Raw genomic sequence first — 20,368 nt, forward strand, 5'->3', positions numbered from 1 at the left:
TAAAAAAGACGGCTCTTTGGGATCAGAGGTCCATGCCAAGTCAGCAACTATACGACTTGATATTGACATTTGTGAGAAATAATGAACTAGTAAAAGGACATGGTTGACAAGGGACTTGGTGGAACAAAGCATACGAGCTGAGTCTGGTCTGGAAGGAAAGAGCGAAAGTGCAAAAGACAAAAGAGGAATCGACGGAGATCAGACGAATTAGAGTATACATTCTCATATGGGCTCTTCAAGACAACCACGATCAAGCACTTGGTACCAGCACAGAGTCTGCTCTCTCAGATCAGACGTCCATGCCCATTCAACAACTACACTAATCATATTGAATTCCACTGTGAGTAGTAATGAGCGAGTGCAAGGCCATGATATACAATGAATACCAGAGGAATCACGGTGTACGAGCTGAGCCTAGTCCTAGAAGGAATGAATGAAAAAGCACAAGGCAAAAGGGGAAGCGACGGAGATCGGACGAAATAGAGTATGTAACTTCAAATTGGCCTTTCGAAGGCAACGACGATCAAGCACAAGGTACTAGCACAAATGTAGTTCTTTAATATTATGCAAACCAAGTTAAACACTCCACACATTAATACTGGATTACATTTATATTACATTTATAAGCTGTCATGAACGAGCACAAGGCCATTATTCACAATAGATATTATATTACTAGAAGAAACCCGGTATGCGACTTGAAGCTGGTACGGACAAGCGGAAGGAACGAGCATATGGTAAAAAGGGGGCAAAGATCAGACGAAGCCGTGGGTACACGGAATGAACGAGGAAAAGAAAACCACGACTGTTGGCTCGGCTGACTAGGAGTTATGAAGACAACGACTCTCCAAGCTTTTATTAAGCTTGTGATACACCTAGAGAGAGTATCTAACCGGGTGGCTGGCCTGGGAAGGAGGAAGGAACGAGCACAGGATAGAAAGGGAATCGACAAAGATCGGACGAAACTGTGAATATACGGCATTAACGAAGAAAAGGAAGCAACGACTGGTAGCTCAATCTAAGTGGAACTTCCGTAAGCACGCATTATCAAGCTCGCGATTCTACCTGGGATAGACTGAAAGAAGATTCAACGGCTGCCTGTTGTCCCTGAGCAGTCATTTGAGGAGTGTACCGACCACGAATTGGACAGCTCTGGTGTGCAGAGGCCCATTGGAGTTCCATGGCGACTATCTTTCACCAACATCTCAAGCTTGAGAGATTTGTCCCAGTTTGGCGACAGACCTTGTGTGGTGTACCGGAAGATGATGATATACCGGGGGTAGCTACCTACATACACTTATGAACAGGCATCACAAAAAGAGCGAGTTGATTGATAGAGATATAAGACGAACAACTTTGTCTTGAATATCTCAACAGGTAAGTTCGGACGAAACAGAGCACTACTATGGGAAAGAGCGAGTGTATATCTAGCAAGGTAGGTAACACTTATGAAGTTCAGACGAAAAGGAGAATTCCCATGGGAAGGAACGATGGTATCCAGCATGGAAGATATGTATTCAATATTACGAACCACCTTTCTGAGCTGCTGGAAGGGTCAAGTCGCTCCAGGCTGACTTAGGACGAAAGGACTTCAGGGGAAGTCAACTGGGTAATTGCATCTAGCTTCACCCTTGACCAAGACCTTTACTACTGGCATCTAGATAGATTACTTACTCACTTTGATGTTCTGCCTTGACCCTCCCAAGGGGGTGTCTGGGTTTACACATGTAGCCATGGGCAGTATCATGATCAGGGTATACAGCTTCATATATACCGTACAACTGTCCAGACTTGGACCTGGTGCCAGGCCATTGTACGACTTTGAGATGGCTTCATGTAGGGCGTAATACAGCACCAGATCTCAAGATTGCAGGCAACAGTCGCTTTTGATGTCATTAAGCGTTTGCTACGAAGATAGTCTGGTCTGATCATTTCGTCGCATGAGGCCCTATAATCATGCCTCCCCTAAGCGATGTTGCCGAGCATGCGTCACGGGAACGGTGAATAGCGGTTCAGGGTATGGTCGAAATGGCGACATATCCTGGTGGCGTCTTGTTACTGGTACTGGGACCAATCGACCTTTCTCAGTCTTCCCGAACCCAGGACGCCCTCTTTTCTGGCATACGTTGATACCTTCGCCATATCATCCTGCATCATAATCTCGTTATGAAGTGACAGCCTCGTACGTGTCGCAGTAGCCCCTTAATCCGTACCCAGCTTCCACAGGCCATCGCCCAGGCAATGCGCCTCCTCAATGACGGGCCCCTTGCCCTTCTCCTTGACGACCTTGGTGCTCTCGACCAAGATCCCGACAGCGCACGCCTCGAGCTTGCCCTCGGCCGTAACGACGACCGGCTCGCCCTTCTCGAGCTCACGGCTCCAGTGACCCTCTTCATCAAGACCCTCGGGCTCGCCGCCTTTACCGCTGGGCAGGCGGCCGCCGGGGCTCGTGAGCCCGGGCGCCATGAGGGTGGCGCCGGAGAGGACGAAGCGGATGGCGCCGCGGTCGATGCGTATGCTCGGGAAGGCGGAGGGGAAGCGGTGGACGAGCTTGAGGTGCGGAAGCAGGACGTCGGACTTGTCGTGCTGGAAGAAGAGCGGCTCGCCCTCGAGCACGTACAGGGTGCAGCGGTCGGGCAGCTTCATGGCCTCGAGCGAGCCCTTCTTGGGCAGCAGCTCGTCGACGACATGCTCGAGGAGCGGGTACGTCGTCAGGAGGGACTGGCGCAGCGCGCGTTGCACGCTCGATTTTAGCTTGGACTTGGGCGCCGTGGGGAGTCTGTAGCAAGAGGGAAGGGAAAATTCCGACGTTAGCTGGGGGCGCTGTCCTCGAGGTTTGCACGGTGGGGGGTCTTGAGAGGGGATTTCGGATAAAGGGAGATAGGGCTTCTTACTCTTTCTTGAACATTTTGGCGGCAATTGACGAGACTCTGTACGGTCGCGTCGCGTGGGTTTGTTGGGGATATGTACAGAGAAGTTGGTATGTCGAGTAGGATAGCAGCTCCCAAAGGACAATGGAGGGGCACCTGGAACGACGTGCCCCGCAATCCATCCTGACGCTTGGGGAGGGGCACACAGAAGCTGCGGCCTCATTCCGCGCCCACTAGAGAGACAGAGATACAGATCACTAGAGGCCTCCTTGCATGCGTTCAATAGAAGTACATCAAATAGAACATCACGAAAAAAAGAGACATATTTGATCAAAGGTGTCGTGTTCTCATTGCTCGTCTCAGTCGACTAAAATACTAAACTAAAGCCGGCTCTGCCGTGGTCGAATGCTACGTGTGTCACTCCATCCCCATGGTATGAAGTAGAGGGAGAGATTGATGCAGTCTTCGGCGTGCATCTTCGAGTGCTTCCATCATCCACAAGTTGTTTAACCGTGTTGGACGTGGCTAACAGTACCGTCCTCCTTCACGTGTACATTGAGACGCTCCGGCTTGAAATCCTTAGTGACCATCATGCCCGGCTCAATGACGCGGCACTCCTGAGGGAGATCCTTCTTGCAGAAGTTCTGCAACACCGAAAGTTAGGCCTGCGGGATGTCTCGCGGGATGCGATACCATGGGAGAGAGAAAGAGCGCAAACTTACGACCTCGCTGTGGGCATCGTCAGACACCTTCTTCCCGACCAGCTTGTTGGTCCATTCCTCGGTCTTGTCACCAGAGGTGGAGGAGATTCCAGGAACGACGAGAGGCATGTTGAGTGTTGTGGTTTGGTCCTGGTGAGTGATAGTTCTTATGTCTTGCGGTTCGCAGGTACTGTAGATTCTTGGTGGAGGGTTGTAGAGAAGATGAAGTCCAAGACTGAGTGAGGATACTCTCTTCTTTTAACAAGAGTTTGAAACTGGGACGTTGGCACGTTGCCGCAACGCTGATGACGTATGTTGTTTCCTAACCTTAGGTAGGCAGCTTGCGCAGCTTCCATCAATCTAGGCCTTTGACATTATCACGTGTGCGTGCCCGCTTAACCACGGCCAAACCAGAGCTTCAAATACCGACATCGAGGTGATACGACATGCAACATGGTCGCTTGCCAACTGGGCAAATCATATCTCCGAGAACTCGATCGAGCACTGGCGTCTATCTACAGGCTGGCAGGGCAGATTGAATTGAGCATTACCGACCACCCATGTCAGTATCAGATCGGTACGTGCATCTAGATTGATTGTTATTGGCCTCCCAGCCACTCGAGCACATACCCTGCGTATATCCCGGTCAAGAATGAAACGGCTTTTTTGATATGACTTACATTGATACAAATTATCCGTTCACGCAGCGCGAATAAGCAAGTCAGAATGAACGACACGACCCCACGGTGCGTTGTTGGTTCTGTGGGTGCGCGCACACCTACTTTCATGGAAACTAAGAAGCCGGCTGCAGCAACCGACAACTCGTACCACAACGGAACCCGTTCAGTTGACACGGATGGCGGGAGGTTGAAACACAACTGGTCAATCGACCTGATGTCAGCAGTACCAGTGTTTGATAATGCCAGCTCACCGCAGAACCGACTGTAGGATAGAGGCAGGCTGTGTACGATGTAAGCGACATTGGTTGATCTCTTCCATCGTGAAAGCTTATGCCGTGCTAAGCTAAGCCTAAGATGCTGCTTACCTACTGCCTCACCGGGCACAGACTCAGCCACATCTTTTTCAGCAAACTCCACCGTCCAGGGATGGGGGCGCCTTGCTGCTACCCTACTACGCTACCCCCTATCTGGCCATCTGGATTCTGCCTATCTCCCCGACCCCCGACCGAGCACCGCTGCTGATTGCTAACTCCTAGACTCGCGGCCAGGCGGTCTAGCCCAGAACTAGCTAGGCTGCTAGGGCCAAAACATGGCTGAAAGATTGCCTTCCCGGCGCCATGCTGCCACGGAAGGTTAACTGGGGAAACCCCCAGTGCTTAAAACACCACCCCTATTTCTGGGCAAGTTTGGCAGGTAGATAGATGTCTTGTCAAATCGTTAGCAGCAGTGATGATCGTTGTTGACATTTGGGAACGTAACTGACAGACCAGACATACATCCATACCGCCACACTTCCATAATAAAATATACGAGACAGGTTCGAATGCATGCAACTAAAAATAAGCAACGCCGCAGATTGGCCTCCCGTGGCAGAATCCCCATCGCAATCTTGCGGTCTTTTGCTGGTTCTCAGTCTTCATCAGAGTCTTTCAGGAGCACACGTCGAGCACTGCCTCATTTCCGGCTAGATCCAATGCAGGCGCCTCCACTTCATCTGCTGGAGCGGCGGAGCCTGCAGGAGAGAATAGGCCCAATTGGCAGCGCCAGCACGAGCCTTAAAAGCATTAGCCCCAATATGGGATGGGGTTGAGATGGAGCAGGGGGACTTGTCATAAGGACGGGAACCAACTGGGTTTCGCCAGCCAATCGAATCAGCACAAAGAAAAAGCCTTCTCCTGAAGCGATACTGCGATACTGCATATCCAAAGTATACTCCCAGTACAGTAATGCGGCGTCGGGTACATGGGCAGCCTGCCTGCCTGAGCCTGAGCCTGAGCCCCGTGGCCGCCCCCTCCCAAGACCTGCATGAGCACTTCTGCAGTGCTTCGTTCGCTAGGTTCGCTGCGACCTGTAGGGACTGGATGGGAATACTACTGTAGTAGAACTGGAACGAACTGGGACCGGGTAGGGACTGGGTTTGCTTGGTTTGCTTCGCTCTGCTGGACCGACCTGACCCAAAACCCCCATCCGCATTTGCCCTCTGCTAACCTAGCATTGAACAGCAAGCATCTGCCATTCAATTTCAGCTGAGCTCAGCGCCGTCTTCCTCTTCCCATTCCTTCCTCTCTCCACAAATAAACTTGTCCTCCTGGCAATCCTTCCTTTTCCCATCACGATCTCTTCTTTTTTTCCCTTGCTGCTACTGGGGCATACAGGAGGATACTTCCCATCGTCAAGTCGTACAGCCCGACGTCGCTACTCTTTCTCCGTCCCCCCATCCTGACTCGTCGAGGGCAAAAAGAAGCGAAAGAAAAAGCCTTGGGATCCCCCCCGTGTGTGTTTCACTGCACCCACCGCCTTAACAAACCAAACCGCAGCACGAAAACGCGAGATTGATCGAGCAGGGAAACTCTAAGAGCACCTGCAGCATCTCCTTCCGACCTCCGACACCTGTCAACAATACCATTGAAACCTCGTTTCGTTTGACCGCTTCGTTTTCTCCCAACATGCGTTCCTCCTTGCCGGCCACCGTCCTGGCCCTCCTGCCGTCGCTCGTCTCGGCCACCATTGCCCAATCGGCATGCCTTCACATCAAGAGCGTCGACCTGGCACAAAAAGCGAAATGCCGCGGCCTTGACCAGTCCCTCCTCCGGGGCTGCTTCGAGAGCGTGCCCCAGCTGGACTCGGCCACCATCGTCGAGCAGTGCCTCGTCGACGCCGGCTGCACGGCCGACGAGTCCAAGCGCGAGACGCACTCCCTCATCGCCTGGTGCGACGCACACTTTGGCTCCGATCTGGACCTCAAGCGTCGTGGCATTGACCCCCTCCCGAGTAAGTTGACCGACCGTTGGCACTGACAGCTGCCATCCAATCCCAGAGACAAGGAGAAACAGAAAAAAAGCTAACGAACACGGTCAATGCTGCAGGACCCACTCCCCTGACCCAAGCTCCCGACGTCTACATCCGCGCCGCGGCCACCACGGGCGCCCCCGCCGCCGACGCCTCGCCCTCGCCCTGCTCGACCGAGACGGAGGTCGAGATCAGCTCGTGCAAGCCGGACGACATGTACGACTGCACCAAGACGATGACCAAGTCGATGGTGTGCGCGCAGGGCAACATGTGCATGACGGACAACTCGGGCAACAACATCTGCATGTTCCGCAAGGACAGCATGACGACGTCGGGCGCCGTCGTCGGCATCTTCCTCGCCGTCGTCCTCGCCCTCACCGTCGGCTCCCTCTTCTTCCTCTGCTGCAAGGACAAGCGCGACCAGAAGCGCGCCCGCGCCAAGTCCGAGGCCGCCGCCATCGCCAAGGCCAACGCCGTCTCCTCGGGGCCCTCGATGCGCGACACCACCCGCAGCGCCAGCCAGCGCACCGCCGGCGGCCACGGCGACGGTCCCAACCCCTTTGCCGGCTAGAAGTCGCAAAGCTGGACCAAGCTACCCGAACGATAAATATGAGCAGCCTTGGTAGTAGGTTGCGGCGGCGGCGGTTTCTTCCCCCTTCTTCTTGCAGTAAGAGGATGAGGCGGTGGAGGAGGGGAGAAACAAAAAACCACGCCTTGAAGCAAGGGAGAACGGGAAGCATACGGAGAACTCTCTCTTGGCTTCGAACGCCATGTCTCAGCCCTTGGTGTGCTAATGTGCCCCGAGGTGATTTTTACTTGGAATGAAAACGCTACGGGGGAAGGAAGGCTGTAACGTGGACATGTGTGGCCCAGAAAGGGTTGGACGGCCACGGGGATCATCGGAAACCAAATAATCGATAGAAACGGAAACGGTTTACTATACTTTGAATACCATTGTACGCGATGTTTGTTTATAGAAGCAATTGTACAGAATTCACACACAAAGGCCAATATGAACTGACTTGGTCTTATACAGATATGCCATCATATGTATCCCGTGAAACCTGCCTCAACTCACGAGGGTGGTGTTGACTCCGGATCAGCACATACCACCTCGAGAAGGGAACTACCTGGTAAAAACGATCCGAGTTCAGCTTACTGCTAGCTCGCAAGGACCGCATCGAGTTTCCCTACTCCACCTCTCCGCAACCCACCCCGGGTGCCGGTGTCTGCGATTGAGTAGAAAAACGGGGCCGGGGCTTGGATTTCACATGCTTCGCAAACTGCTGTTCGTCATATTGACGCAGCGAACTAATGTTCAGGATCCCTGAAGCGGAAGAAGCCCGTATGCCAAGACTTTGGCTATATCAACTCATGTATGGCACGACATATGGGTTCAATCAAGCCATTTTAGTCACTAGTCACATTCACAACGAAAGTCTTCAGTATCGAGATGGTAGTCTGCGCATCAACAACAGGTCTCTCTTCCCTTCTATTCATAATCTCTCGCACCCAGCCAACCGCCCCGAGGTGGCCGGGATGATGATGATGATAATGGACCTAGGTGTGTGTGCTTTTGTCTAGCCTCCCACTGCGGTCTGGCTAAAACAAAGGGAGGGAAGGAAGGTCTTGCAAGACGAGTGCTCCTTCTAATCAGGCAGCGATTATCTCTTCAAACGCGCTCTCATCAACCCCAGAGGGTCTCTTTCAAACAATTCATACGTAAGGTAGAAAAAAATGCAGGGATGATAGAATCAATAGAAGCTCGACATACATGAAAGCTGAGAAACAACGCAACTGCTACACCCAGTGCGGCTTCTCGAGCTCCAGTATGCGAGTAAAAGTGGGTGTGGGTAAGCCATAGAGCGATTCGAGAGCGCAAAATTACATCGGGTCACAGAAGAAGCCGTGACGGCCCTGACCAGTACTCAGCCCGTGACTAGCGGCCACCAAACAGACCCGCGGAGCCCATGCCAACGATGGGGCTGCCAATCTCGCCAGGGGCACCCACATTGCGCGACCCGGCAGCCGTAGGGCCACCAGAGCTAGGATCAAAGCGGACAGATACCTTGCCAGAAGCTTCGTCCTGCCGAACATCGAAACTACCGCCTCCGTTTTGAGCGTTACCTTCTGTCTCGCACATGTCCAGCAACTCAGATTGGGAGATCGGTTCACTCGTGTTGAGCGAATCGACATGACCTTTGAGGGCGGACAGATCAATGTAGCCATGAGGATCTGCGGCGTTGTTCTCAAGCTCTTTGCATGCGCGGCAGAGCATAAGTCGTACGGCTACCGAGTGAGGCTGTGCAGGTCGCATTCCAGGCGGAGGCCCCCGAAGGCGGGATTTGGCGGCCATGCCGTGCTACCAAAGCCAGGAGGCGGCGAGAAGATATGAGGACCACCCCAGCCGTGACTCAACGGCGATGAACCGAAGATCGGGTCCGGGAACGGGGCTGCAGTAAATGGCGGTCGGACGCCGGGTGCTGCCGTAGTGCTGCGTCGCTGGGGAATGGGTTCGCCCAAGGGCTCGTCCGAGTCGTCCAGCAACGCACTGCTGCCCAAGTGGTTGTTAATCTCTTCGTCGAAACCAAAGCGGTCATTCGATCGTTGCCCATGTACTATACTGGCAGGTCTGCCAATCGGAGTAGGTCGGCTGATGGGCTGAACGAGCGGCGAGTTCCTCATCTCCAAGGAGCCGGGCTCGAAGCTGGCCGACGCTTGGCGAGAGTGGGGCGAGGGCTGTCCAGGTGGTATATCCGTAGGTAGCGAGAAAGCATGGCTCAGACCCGACAAGGAGTCGCTGTGCTGAAATCCAGGAGGCGCATGTGGTATAGGAAAGCCACGGCCCATCGGGGATCCAAAGCCTGGAGGTGGCAACGGCATACCGCCAGGAGGAGGCCGGAAACTGCTGCCCATAGGAGGAAACACGGGGTTGTGCAGCTGGCCGAAGCCTGGACCCATCGGGGGTATGCCAGGGGGTGATGCATATTCATAGGCGGCATGCCAGCAAGATATGGCGAATGACTTAGGCCCGGGGGACTCTTGATACCCGAGTGCAGCGGCGACGTCGGGGTTCCATGAGGGCCGAGGCCAGGAGGACCCGAGGATGGCGTTTTGCTCAGCGGATTGTTGTGACCGGGGCTGTTTTGGAGCGGAGTTTGGTTGTGCGGCGAAACGCTCTGGCTGGCACCAGATCCTGCGATGGACGCTTGCGACATGGACCTCGTCACTTCTTGCGAGACTGACCGTGGCTTCATTGGCGTCGGGGCTTTCGGCAGAGCAGGTGTAGCGACGGAAATCTGAGGCGAGGCGTGGTTCGCCGGAGGATGCTGAGGAAGTGCTGGCACCGCAGAAACAGCGTGATGTTTCTTGGCTGGTGCTGTGGGGACGGGCACCGCCAGAGCAGCTGCTTTCTGGGCTGCCTTTTCCTCCTGCTTTTGCTTCTCCTTGGCGTCGCGATCTGCTTTCGCCTGAGCTGCCCGCTGCTCCTTCTCGCGCTTGTCCTTTTCGTGCTTCTCACGGCGCTCCCGGGTTTCACGCTCCTTGAGTTCACGAGCCTCCTTCTCTTTCACGCTCTGTTCGTGCTTGAGCTTCTTCTCGCGCTCCTTGGCCTCGCGGGCCTTTCGCTCTTGCTCGGCCTGCCGCTCCTTCACCTCGTGGGCTCGTCGTTGGCGCTCGGCCTCCTTCCGTAGTCGTTCCTCCTCCTCGGCCTTCTTTTGCAGCTCTTTCTTCCTGCGCTTCTCTTCGGCCTTCGCTTTCGCCTCGTCCTGTCGGCGCTGAGCATCTGCCAGGCGTTGGGCTTCCTCGGCTGCCTTCTCGGCCTCTTTGCGAGCCTTCTCCTCGGCCAGAGCTTGCTTCTTCTGCGCGGCCTTGTCCTTGCGCTTCTGAGCTTCCTTGGCCTTCTTCGCCTTTCGGAGCGATTCGGCCCGGCTTTCGTCCTCGAGTTCCTCAAGTAGCTTTTGCTGGCGCTCCTTCGCGACCTTCTCCTTGTAGGCTGTCAAAACCCTTTGCTCGAACATCCGGGCGGCGAAGATCTGGAACATGCGGCGGCCTTCTTCCATGCGTTGCTCCTCGGTCATGGTGTCCTGCCAATATAATTTAGCTTAGTAGACCTTCGGCCAGCAAGATCAGATTAGTCGTCTACCTCTTCTTCGTCATACTCCTCTTCCCCCGACTCATAGTCGTCCTCCTCCTCATCCTCCTCGTCGTACTCTTCGTCGTCGGGCGGGGGATGGTTGTGGGAGTTGGGAATCGGAGCGCCGTTGACCGAGTGCCCGTATGCGCCTGCGTAGTGATCCCGCGCATCCTCTTCCCTTGCCATGCGTCGCTCAGCAAGCTGCTCCATCATCTCGATGAACTTCCGGCCGTCGTTTTTCAAGAGGTCGTCCGCAACAGTTAAAATGCCACCTAGAATTGTTACTTCTAAATACTTCGCTTTGGAGCTGCAGCACAGAAAGGATGTCATACCCTGAACCGTCAGAGATTGGCCGAAATTGAAGAAGCTGAGAGCATCCTGCGCATCGTGGGAAGTGTCTTGGGGGAGGTCTTCGGGCTCGGGCTCGTCATCTTCGTCGTCTTCGAGATCGTCTTCTTCGTCACTGTACTCGTCGATGTCGTCCTCGTCCTCGTCTTCATCGTGATCCACATGCTCGACTATTCGTCCACGCGATGGATGGTGATTGGAGTAACTCGACGGGAGGCCACGCGGGGGCACCAATCCTGCCATCTGGTCGATCCGTCGGGTCGGGTTTCCCAACATGGGCGGCCCGTCTGGGTGGTGATGCGGTTGGTTGGCGAAGGACTCGAGCTCCTCATAGTAAGCATCGTACAGGCCCTCTAGCTCTTCCTCTATCGCAGTCCGTTTGCGCCCGCATACCGTACAGCTGCATGTGTGCTTCTGTTGTTCCTTCATCTTCTTAAGCACGGCGTCTTTCTCGACCTTGACTAGGGACTTGCGCTCATCCTCGCCCAAACCTAACCAGAACTGCTTGATGCGCTCGCGCTCTTCCTGCGATGACGTGTTCCAGATTTTCTCGCGCGATATGCCAGAGGAGCGTCGTTCCAACTCGTTAGTTATGACATTGACGGGGGAGGTGATCTTCTGCTTCTTCTTCTTCTTGGACTTCTTTGACTTGACCTCGGAGCCATTGGCATGGGTTCGCCCGGAAACGCTGCCACCGTTGTAAGAATGCAGGTGATGTTCCTCATCACTCTCCGTTTCATCATCCCAGTATTCGGGGTTGTTGCTCTCGCCGGAAAGCTCATGGCTTGTCGGTGCGGGCTGCTGGTGATGATGCCGCGACTTGGCATGAGGGGAGCCGGTCACGGGAACCTGGGGAAGCGGTGCGCTGTTGGTTGACGCCGGACTAGGAAGACCGTTGGGAGCATGCACATCCTCGGCCTCGGCGGCCTCTGCAGCAGCGGCAGCTTTGGCGGCGAGTTTCGCGCGGCGCTTTTGCTTCTTCTTGTTGACGGCCGGGGCCGTGTCAGCCTGGGCGGGTGCAGGAGAAGCGCTCATATTCGTAGGAGCACCACCTTTCGATGACGAAGTCGTTGTCGGAGAAGGCTGGGCCGGCGGCGTCGAAGAGGATGATTTGGGAACAGTGATGGTCTTGGTGCCGTCCTTGTTGGTGTACTTTGACTTTGCCGTGGGTGCCTTGGGGGCTGGGGTGGCAGCCTGCATGACCGGCTGGCGGCTATGGGCAGGCATCACGTTAAGCCGGAACGACTTGGTGTCGGTGTTAGATGAATGTGTCGGGCAGGGCGGGAGTGATGGAGGCGAAGGTGTGTGAATGGCGGGCCTTCTAGGTTATGACGCAGCAGTGTACCAAGTCATGAGAGCGTTGACATATGGGCAAACAGGGCGACGGGGGGTCGGGCAGTCGTTGCAGGTCCGATAATGCAATTCTGGGGCAGCACTAGAGAAATACCGGACTTTACGATTGACAGGGTCAGCGGACGCGATCGACAATCCTTGTTCGGCCTGGGCGAAGGAAGGAAAGGCACAACAACACTGGGTGGCGGGCAATCGTCAGCGGGCGGTTGCGTTGGTTCGTGGTTGTCGGAGAGAGAGTGTGTGTTCTGTTCGATGGTGTTCTTGGTCGTGCCGTGCTTTAGCCCCTCCCCGGAACTCTAGTGTTGTAACCAGCGAAGTAGTAATGCAGCCCAGGTCTTGGATTCAATTTCTTTGGGGGGGGCACCCGCTCTGTAAGGTAAGCTAACAAGGTACGCGGAAGGGCGACGACAAAACATTGGCCCGATCCGGAAGGGAACAATTGAATGAGGGTGAGAGTGAGAGTGCGCGCAACAGCGGCAAGTTGCAGGCTTGCGACAACAACAATAATAATCAGAAGCAATACAATAATAACCAAGTGCGGAGAGCCGTGGATGTTGACAGTATGCGCGGGCAATCTGTGTCATGTACCCCGGCCTGAACGAATGAATGGATCAACAGATGCAGTTTGTTTGTTGGCTGGCCGCGAGATCTGACTCTGGGTGACCCCCCAGTTAGTTGACAGGACAGCCGGCTTGAGCTTATGGTTGCACAACACCTCCTCAGACTTTCCCATTCCCAATGGAGGCAGAGTTTGTGGTTGCGCTATGTCGCAATGGCTTGTATTTGCGGTGACTCTTGCTCTCCGGCCAAATCTATCCACATTCACCACTCGCCAATTGGCGAAGTATTGTGCCAGTCCGCTGCTATGGGATTTATTTCCCGTCGATCAACTGGCATGCGGGTAGCAGCTACGACGGAGAGACGGATATCTATCTTGGGCATCTGTCTATCTATCTGAGGGCTTCTGAAACGATGCATCCGCGATATCGTCGTCATATTTGACTTCAAACCCTCGGCCCGACAGTTACATGCTCTCCTGCCATTTTTGCCCTCCACTAGAAACTCAAAGCCAAGCCCCCGCCTCACCTGTACGGCAAGCAGCACTGCTACTATTTGTGTGCGGATTTCTGTGCGCGCCTGTCATCAACTGATTCGAGCAATGAACAGCCGCCTAGTCCGGTAGGTGACATTGCGTTTATGTAAGCCACCTCGATGGTGTTCTGTATGCTGCTGTTGCACGTGACTGCTCAAGTTGGGGGATGCGCCCCCCCCATATTTAAAAGGCTCACCCGCATGGTCCCTGGTTGGGGCCCCCAGAGAGGCCCGGAATTCCATCCTCGCCCTAGGTAGGTATTGAAGCCATCCAGCCTAGCCAGCGCAACCGCCAACTTCGCACATTGGCTATAATGGTTATATCGTATTGTTTTGCTGGTTTACTACTTTCCAATAGCTTCCTGATCAGCATTGCCTTCTCTTGAGTTTCTAGCCATAATTGCCAGCTACTGCCTGAGCTCTTGTAATCCAATACAGATATCTGTTACTTACGTACTTACCTGGAGATGTGCGTCATGCTCCGCAGTGCTAGACTATACTTACCTAGGTCTATCTACAATCAACTTGCCGGCCACCGTTTTCTAAGAGCAGGGCCAAGGATTCCCATCGCGCAGCTCAACGTGTCTACAAGCGCGTAACACAAGATACTAGATGGAGCTCTAATCAGATCGTCAGGGTCGATCTTGATCTTGCCAGGCTTAACTTCTGCCTCAACGCACACAATAATCTTCGCGACGCCAACTTCCAAACCCAGGCCGTGATAACCGCACTCACACTTGCTTCACAATACGCTGGTTCTATAGAGAGGTAGGGCAACCGCATACTAGCTCAATTCTTCAAGTCATCAAGGGGGCCGTGAGTCTGTATGCCGAGATCCGGCAGTGCAACTTGGTGGAATCTCAAAAATCAGGGGTTGGCAAATGGCTGCGCAAACTCTCTGATACCAGTCTCACAGTCAGCCTCTACCTCCCAGCACAAGTACGAATCATGAAACCGAGCAACGTGGTCGTTGGAAACTGTATAGTCCTTATACGGTAACACGATTGTCCATCTCCTTTTCTTTCTGGTCATTGATCAACGAGTATTTCCACTTCCTGGAATGGCTGGGACCATGTACATGTATTGATGCCCTATTATCTTTGCGAGGCTGCAAATCCGCACCTCTTGTCACAATACCTGTGCCACGGAGAAGTCAATGCCCACAGTTTACAGTTTATTCAGTTCCGTCAATTTCAAGTCGATGTGGGGACGTCGTTGCTAGAGTGTTATCAGAGCGTCCGAGGATAGTACGCTGCTCTGGATTCCGTGGGTTGAAGACAGCAGCAGCGGCTGGTATCAACTCTGACACTCTGCATTCTCAAATCATAGGAAGACAGAAATAACGAGCCTGCACCAATGTGCCCGAATTACAAATCAATGTTGAGCGCGGCGACTGGCACGCACTGTGGCCTCGGGTGAAGTCTGCAGTGGGCACAACAACATATGAGCAATGAATTAAGGGTTATGAAAGGGAGGGAGGCCGCCCCATAACTCTCCAGTTCATCGTTATCTCATCATCGTCCACAAACCGGCCCAGGTTGGTAATCGACTTTTAGGAAGATTCTGTTACCATAAATAGCACCGGAAATGAGATTGGGCTGAATAGTCTAATAGTCTATCCAGAACCCGAACAAACCTATCTGCTGTCACGGTAAAGCCTCGTGTACGTCATTTTGAGCGTTAGCAACGGCGACGGCAAAGGTCTTGGGTGATTGGGCTGTCGGTGAAGAACCAGTAGGTTCCGAAAGAGCGAGAAGCGGCCGTTGACCCGTCCGACTTTCGGCGGGAGGAAACGAGAGGACGCGCACCTCTATCCAGTCCGGGTGCCGCCGTCCTCAGTCCCAGGTGCCCCCGATCGTGACATTTCAGGGGACGAAAACAGCGGCAGTTGTGGTCGAAGATCTGATGGGATGGAGCCGCCCACCGGCGGAGCCCAGGATGCATGGATAGGACGTCGGCCTGACCGGGGTCTTGTTGACAGCAGGTGGGGCTGGGCCAGCTTAGCGCTTCACAGCCTCAAAAGCTGCATCATTTGCAGCATGCCATTATTGAACGCCGTATTCTCCTGTCGCATTGCATCTGGTTCAGCCGGTTCGACCAGGTGCGGATCAGCTGATGCGTGAAGGAGAAATGATGGCTTCAAAGCGAGAGAGCGGTCTGCCTACCTACCTCTTGATACCTAATTCAATCTTAAGATCAAGGACTGGAGAAGGAGGATAGGCGTGTGTCGTTGTCTAGCCGATACCAAAACCCCACGGAGCTGAAACGAAGGGAGAGCGAGATACAGCATGTAAACCTGATCTGGCGGTTTGGGGCTTGCGTTGTCATCATCTTCAAATCCAGGCCGAGTTGGAACCTGGAAGCGTTTTGCACAACAAGTAAATAAGTACATGTTTGCATTAGACTGGATGAGCCTGGAAACATCTGGCCCATCAGGATGCATACTGTAAGGTGCAGTCGTAGCAGATGCGTCGGGCGTGAGGCAATGAATGAATGCGCCCTTAGGGGGTGGGATTGGCCGGAAGAACCGTCAGTCAGCACATGTAAACCCGCCAACGCATCACATGGCGTCGGCGAAGATGTTGGTCGGCCATCCTCTCTTCCTTATGTTTGTTTCCTTCTCATGGATGCTGGATGCCAAACGTTCGGGAGAAGAAACGAAGGTCAAATTACATAACCTAAGGACGGGAAGGTAAGGTGGATATCTCTTCCTAAAGTCGTATGTCTCCGTAGCTGTGCGCGTAATGAATGTACAGCCGCGGCACGTCTGCTTTGCTTTGCTTGCTGCATTGCGCTACGCTGCGCTCTCTGGTCTACCTAGCTGGTCTGGCTGGTCTGGCTGGTCCGTCATCGTATTAAGGATCAATGTATTAAACATTACATCCCACACTCGAATCCGTCGGCTCCCTTGGCTGGCCCTGCAGGCTGCGGCGCAGCGCATAACATTGAGCATTTGAAAGAACGCCAGACAGACAGACAGACAGACAGTACTCTTCATACTGGGGGTTCGGTTCGGGTCTGGAAGGGGGTCGCGACAAGTCCAATTGATCGCCAGACCGAACATGCCTTAGGCCGGTTCCATCTGCCTAGCAGGACTCGCAACGCACGCTCGTATTCCCACCACCGTCTGGCAGTCAGGGTCAAGGATGGCCCAAATAGGTCCCTCAACCCAATTTATTTTTACCCCTTCTTCCTGGGAGGTAATCATAATCGTAATAAAGATATGAGAGAGGAATAAATAAAAAATAAAAAGAAGAAGAAGGAATCCCAATTATCTTCCCCAATCCTTTCCCACCTCGCCGACGCCGTACAAGCAGAAGAAGAAGATTACCTTTCGCCCGTACCACCGAAACAGGGAAGACGAAGGAGACTCCTTTCGATCTCATCTTGGATTACGACCGATTCCTGTTCCGACGAAATACATCCCTCACTCTCTTTCTGACAAACTGCCTGCCTGCCTGCCTGCCTGCTCCCTCCTCCTCCACGACCCGACCTGTCCGCCGCCCCCGACCAATTACGCAATAACGCGCTGCAGCTACTGAAAACTATCGGGTCCTTCCAAATCTTAGCATCCCGCCGTGGAGGCCTCGAGCCCACCGAAGAGCTTCTTCGCTGTGTGTGCCTTTTCGTTCGCTCGCCCTGGTCGCCCGAGATTTGGTCAGCCAGCCAGCAGCCAGCAAGCCGGTCCCATAAAGCGTTCCCGTCGCTTTCCATTCTCCATCCGAGCTGCAACTTGAGCAGACTACGATCGACTCTTCGCCCAAAAAAAACAAGCGGACCCTTTCCACGCCCGGCCCTGGGGATTCCCTATCAACTCTTGGACTTTGGACTTTCCAACTATTTGCAGCTTGGTGTATATTCTCTTTTTTATCGTCCTTCTCTCTCCGGTATCCCGCGCATTCCTAGAGTCCATAGCCATGGCAAATGCAAATCCGGGCAATGTCATCCGCAGGTAAGACCTTTTTTTGTTGTTGTTGCGCTCGAGTGAATTGAGGTGTTCGTTGGGGCGTTCGTCCGCCCGTTCGTTGAAAGGATAAGCCGGTTTCCCATGCTTCCCAATCTCCATCCCCAGTAGCGGCTATCGCAGGTTGCTGCGCGCGTTATTCTTGCTGTTTGTTGCTGCATCGCGAAAACCGCCCGTCATGTTTCCATCCAACGTCACTCTGTCTGGTGATGATCACGAAAAAAGGAGCAATGCCGTTTCGATGCAGCCCGGAATATCGCTTCCCCATCCCAACCCATGAGATCTCGCTCTCTCCCTCCCCCTCTTGTCATGTGTCTTGGGTCCCTGCCGATCTTTTTCGTCCCGGCTCACGCGGTCCTTGTCCATCGCATGCCCGACGCTTTAATTGGAGGACCTGCCGAGCTGACTCGCTATTCTCGCCCTCTATAGAAAACTGGTCATCATAGGCGATGGCGCCTGCGGAAAGACGTCTCTGTTGAGTGTCTTCACTCTTGGATATTTCCCTACAGTAAGCTGCGCGCGATTCCGCGTCCCCGTCCCATTTGGTACCATCATTGCTAACAGTCACGCAGCACTATGTAAGTCCTATTCTCCATACTACTCGTCGCCCAACACAGTCGTCCGAACCACACGCCACTTGCGCTCCATCTTCCGGCTCTTCCGATAGTATACCAGTCTAACCGCGTACCGCCCTCCGAATAGATTCCCACGGTCTTCGAAAACTATGTCACAGATTGCAGAGTAGACGGCAAGTCAGTACAATTAGCATTATGGGATACGGCAGGACAGGAAGATTATGAACGACTGCGGCCGCTGGCATATTCGAAAGCACATGTCATCCTGATAGGCTTCTCGGTGGACTCGCCGGATTCCCTGGACAATGTCAAGCACAAGGTTCGTTACATCCATCCCATGGTCGAGTCGCGTTTGCAAAGAAGCAAGCAAGCAAGCCCACCCAGCTTGGCACAACCGACGACCGAACGCGCAAATTGTAGCAGGTCTGACAAAAGCCGCAGTGGATAGAAGAAGCGACCGAGCGCTGCCCCGACGTGCCCATCATCCTGGTCGGCCTGAAGAAGGACCTGCGCGACGACCCCGTCGCCATCGAGGAGATGCGCAAAAAGAGCCTCAAGTTCGTCGCGGAGCGCCAGGGCGAGGCCGTCGCCCAGGAGGTGGGCGCGCGCAAGTACCTCGAGTGCTCCAGCCTGAGCGGCGAGGGCGTCGACGACGTCTTCGAGGCCGCCACGCGCGCGGCCCTGCTCACGTTCGAAAAGGGCGAGGGCGGCGGCTGCTGCGTCGTCTTATGAGCGAGGGCTGCCACCACCGCATCAAGATGACCGATCCTCGGGGAGAGTGAGGCGAAGCACACTGTACATAATGGAAAGAGAGGACCGAGAGGGGAACACCCCGCGACAACGCCCGACGACGAATCCTGAGCCTACGACAGAACATTGAAACTGCATCGAGCGAGCGAGCGACATACCCCCAGCCGTATGGTGTAGATGCCGGAACAAGCAGGCAAAACGTACATCGCGCCCATACGAGAAGAGATTGAGCAAAACCTCTCTTTCAATCCGACGACTTTGAAGAGGATTAGAGCTCTTTTGTAATAATACCAAACATGAATCCAGCCAGCACTTTGCACCTATCTAACAATCATCCTTGTGGAAAGGATCTATGCCGGCTCTCATTGACTCATGGTGGTAGAAGAAGGACCGATCAGCTGGGAATTGGGGGGAGGAGGCGCATATTCCGGCGTAATGGGGAGGCAAGAGAAAAAAAATCAAAAATTTCTTTTGGGACAGATTGCCAGGGCAGATGATCTCTATTTTCCTTTTATTTGCATGGAAAGGGGAGGAGGCACACAACATGAACGAACGAGCGAGCGTGGTTGGGTAATCATCATATTGATAGGATAGGACAACGGCTGCGGTCGTGCATCAGAAGGCAGAGAGCAAAATATCGATATTACTTATTATATCTGGATCGAGCACTGTAATCAACAAGACATCTACCTTCCGCACCTTTGCTGCTTTGCAAGTGGTCTTGTGTGACATTGTCATTTGTAGTCGTTCGCGGAGTTCGACCAGCAGGAGCATGTCACATCCCGTATTCACCATGCAAACAAGCCAACTAGGTTATAGGCAGTTTCTGAAGTATAAATCTAGCGCTTCTGTACACGTACAAGTCGAGTAAAGTACATATAAATCATATCGTGAGCGATTGCTGCTGCTTTAGCGCGTCCAGCCATGATTCCACGGTTCCCGAGCCGGGGTCTCGACCTGGGGACGGGCGTACTCGATGGGGAAGTTGTGGTGCTTGAAGACGCCCTTCTTCTCCATGGCCACGCGGTACAGGTAGCCCTCGTCCTGGGTGCCGGGGCCCGAGGTCTGGCGCAGCTCTTCGCACGCCGAGTGCATGGATTGGTATAGTCTAGAAGACGTGAGGGTCATTGTCAGCATGGGCTCAATCATTTCAAGCAATTGGCTTGGGGGGTTCGTGTGTCGTCTTACCGTGCAAGCTCCTTCTCTTCGCGCTCCCGCTCCTTTCGCTGGAACAAGAGCCAAGCGCGGTGGATGGTCCAGTGCCGCAGGGCGCGGTTGCGAGCAAAACGGAGGGGCGCGGGGACTTTGCGAGGGTTGGAGACTTTCAGGTTCTGGATACGCGGGTCGGGCTCGTCGCCCTTGCCCTTCTTGCGCTTCTTCTTGGAGGACTTGTCCGCTTTCGCGGGGGCCGGGGACGTGAAGGAAAACGAGCGCCGTTGCAGCGGGGTCAAGGCAATCGCTGCTGCTGTGGGGGATCTAACGAGGGTGCTGGATATGCGCTGGCACGCAGTCGAGGAGAGGGGAGTGGTGGTGGACAGTGAGAGTCCCGAGAAAAGACTGCGCAATGAGGAAGTAGACATGGTGACGGGGAGTAGGCCGGTGACCGGCTAT

The 20,368-nt window shown here is 54.0% G+C and overlaps 6 protein-coding genes across 6 annotated transcripts; 2 read left to right on the forward strand and 4 right to left on the reverse strand.

Moving 5' to 3' along the window:
- Positions 1 to 2,202: 2,202 nt before the first annotated feature.
- PG997_005617 (PUA domain-containing protein) lies at positions 2,203 to 2,908 on the reverse strand (the record flags this gene model as incomplete). The annotated part of the gene is made up of 2 exons (XM_066809932.1): positions 2,203 to 2,779; positions 2,895 to 2,908. The coding sequence occupies 2 exons, from the start codon at positions 2,906 to 2,908 to the stop codon at positions 2,203 to 2,205; spliced, it is 591 nt and encodes a 196-aa protein (XP_066668855.1).
- Positions 2,909 to 3,376: 468 nt separating this feature from the next.
- Positions 3,377 to 3,700, reverse strand: PG997_005618 (uncharacterized protein; the record flags this gene model as incomplete). The annotated part of the gene is made up of 2 exons (XM_066809933.1): positions 3,377 to 3,514; positions 3,593 to 3,700. 2 exons carry the CDS (start codon positions 3,698 to 3,700, stop codon positions 3,377 to 3,379), a joined length of 246 nt encoding a protein of 81 aa, XP_066668856.1.
- Positions 3,701 to 6,197: 2,497 nt separating this feature from the next.
- Positions 6,198 to 7,111, forward strand: PG997_005619 (uncharacterized protein; the record flags this gene model as incomplete). Its single annotated transcript, XM_066809934.1, has 2 exons — positions 6,198 to 6,522; positions 6,618 to 7,111. The coding sequence occupies 2 exons, from the start codon at positions 6,198 to 6,200 to the stop codon at positions 7,109 to 7,111; spliced, it is 819 nt and encodes a 272-aa protein (XP_066668857.1).
- A 1,368-nt stretch (positions 7,112 to 8,479) lies between these two features.
- PG997_005620 (uncharacterized protein) lies at positions 8,480 to 12,250 on the reverse strand (the record flags this gene model as incomplete). Its single annotated transcript, XM_066809935.1, has 4 exons — positions 8,480 to 8,796; positions 8,907 to 9,736; positions 9,787 to 10,625; positions 10,685 to 12,250. 4 exons carry the CDS (start codon positions 12,248 to 12,250, stop codon positions 8,480 to 8,482), a joined length of 3,552 nt encoding a protein of 1,183 aa, XP_066668858.1.
- A 5,135-nt stretch (positions 12,251 to 17,385) lies between these two features.
- PG997_005621 (GTP-binding protein rho2) lies at positions 17,386 to 18,739 on the forward strand (the record flags this gene model as incomplete). The annotated part of the gene is made up of 4 exons (XM_066809936.1): positions 17,386 to 17,420; positions 17,862 to 18,010; positions 18,166 to 18,326; positions 18,449 to 18,739. 4 exons carry the CDS (start codon positions 17,386 to 17,388, stop codon positions 18,737 to 18,739), a joined length of 636 nt encoding a protein of 211 aa, XP_066668859.1.
- A 927-nt stretch (positions 18,740 to 19,666) lies between these two features.
- PG997_005622 (mitochondrial 54S ribosomal protein mL40) lies at positions 19,667 to 20,337 on the reverse strand (the record flags this gene model as incomplete). The annotated part of the gene is made up of 2 exons (XM_066809937.1): positions 19,667 to 19,865; positions 19,946 to 20,337. 2 exons carry the CDS (start codon positions 20,335 to 20,337, stop codon positions 19,667 to 19,669), a joined length of 591 nt encoding a protein of 196 aa, XP_066668860.1.
- Positions 20,338 to 20,368: the final 31 nt, after the last annotated feature.

The sequence above is a fragment of the Apiospora hydei genome (genome assembly GCF_038363865.1).
Source record: "Apiospora hydei strain CBS 114990 chromosome Unknown utg000005l_segment0_segment0, whole genome shotgun sequence".
Classification (NCBI taxonomy): domain Eukaryota; kingdom Fungi; phylum Ascomycota; class Sordariomycetes; order Amphisphaeriales; family Apiosporaceae; genus Apiospora; species Apiospora hydei.